General features: G+C 50.6%; 1 protein-coding gene across 1 annotated transcript; it reads right to left on the reverse strand.

Moving 5' to 3' along the window:
* Positions 1-248: 248 nt before the first annotated feature.
* PENARI_c217G10964 (uncharacterized protein) lies at positions 249-445 on the reverse strand (the record flags this gene model as incomplete). The annotated part of the gene is made up of 1 exon (XM_022638163.1): positions 249-445. A coding segment is annotated over exon 1 (192 nt), but the record flags the coding sequence as incomplete, so codon positions are not given.
* Positions 446-463: the final 18 nt, after the last annotated feature.

The raw sequence follows: 463 nt of genomic DNA on the forward strand, positions 1-463 counted from the left end.
GACAGCCTGACAATTTGCTCCTGCACCCATTGGTTTGCACTAGCTGCTCTAGCTGTATCAACCCTCCTTCTCTTGCTCCCAGCGCCCATTTGCGAGGGTGTACTATCGTAGCTAGTTTGCGCATCATCCCTAAATTCGGCATGAAGAACCNATAAGGCATTGTCCAGGTAGTGCGAGTAGCAGTTCTCCGGGCGAATGGATCGCCCATCCTCATCAATCCAAACTGTGAAGTGGTGATCAGACAGACCGTTCGAAAAGTCAGTCATAAAGGAGTCATCCATTTTTAGAATTAATGTTCTTGTTGTTCCTTCTACGCTGATATGCATGGCGTAAGGCAACGGTGAAAGATGGGCGGCTGAAGCAGAAGCCAGATTGTCATGAGTCTGGGCTGTTGAGATGGCGAGAGGGCTCGGCCTGAGGCTCCCAGGATCTACATCCATGCCGTCTGTTGCCATCACGTTCC

Source organism: Penicillium arizonense, assembly GCF_001773325.1.
Source record: "Penicillium arizonense strain CBS 141311 chromosome Unknown PENARI_contig217, whole genome shotgun sequence".
Classification (NCBI taxonomy): domain Eukaryota; kingdom Fungi; phylum Ascomycota; class Eurotiomycetes; order Eurotiales; family Aspergillaceae; genus Penicillium; species Penicillium arizonense.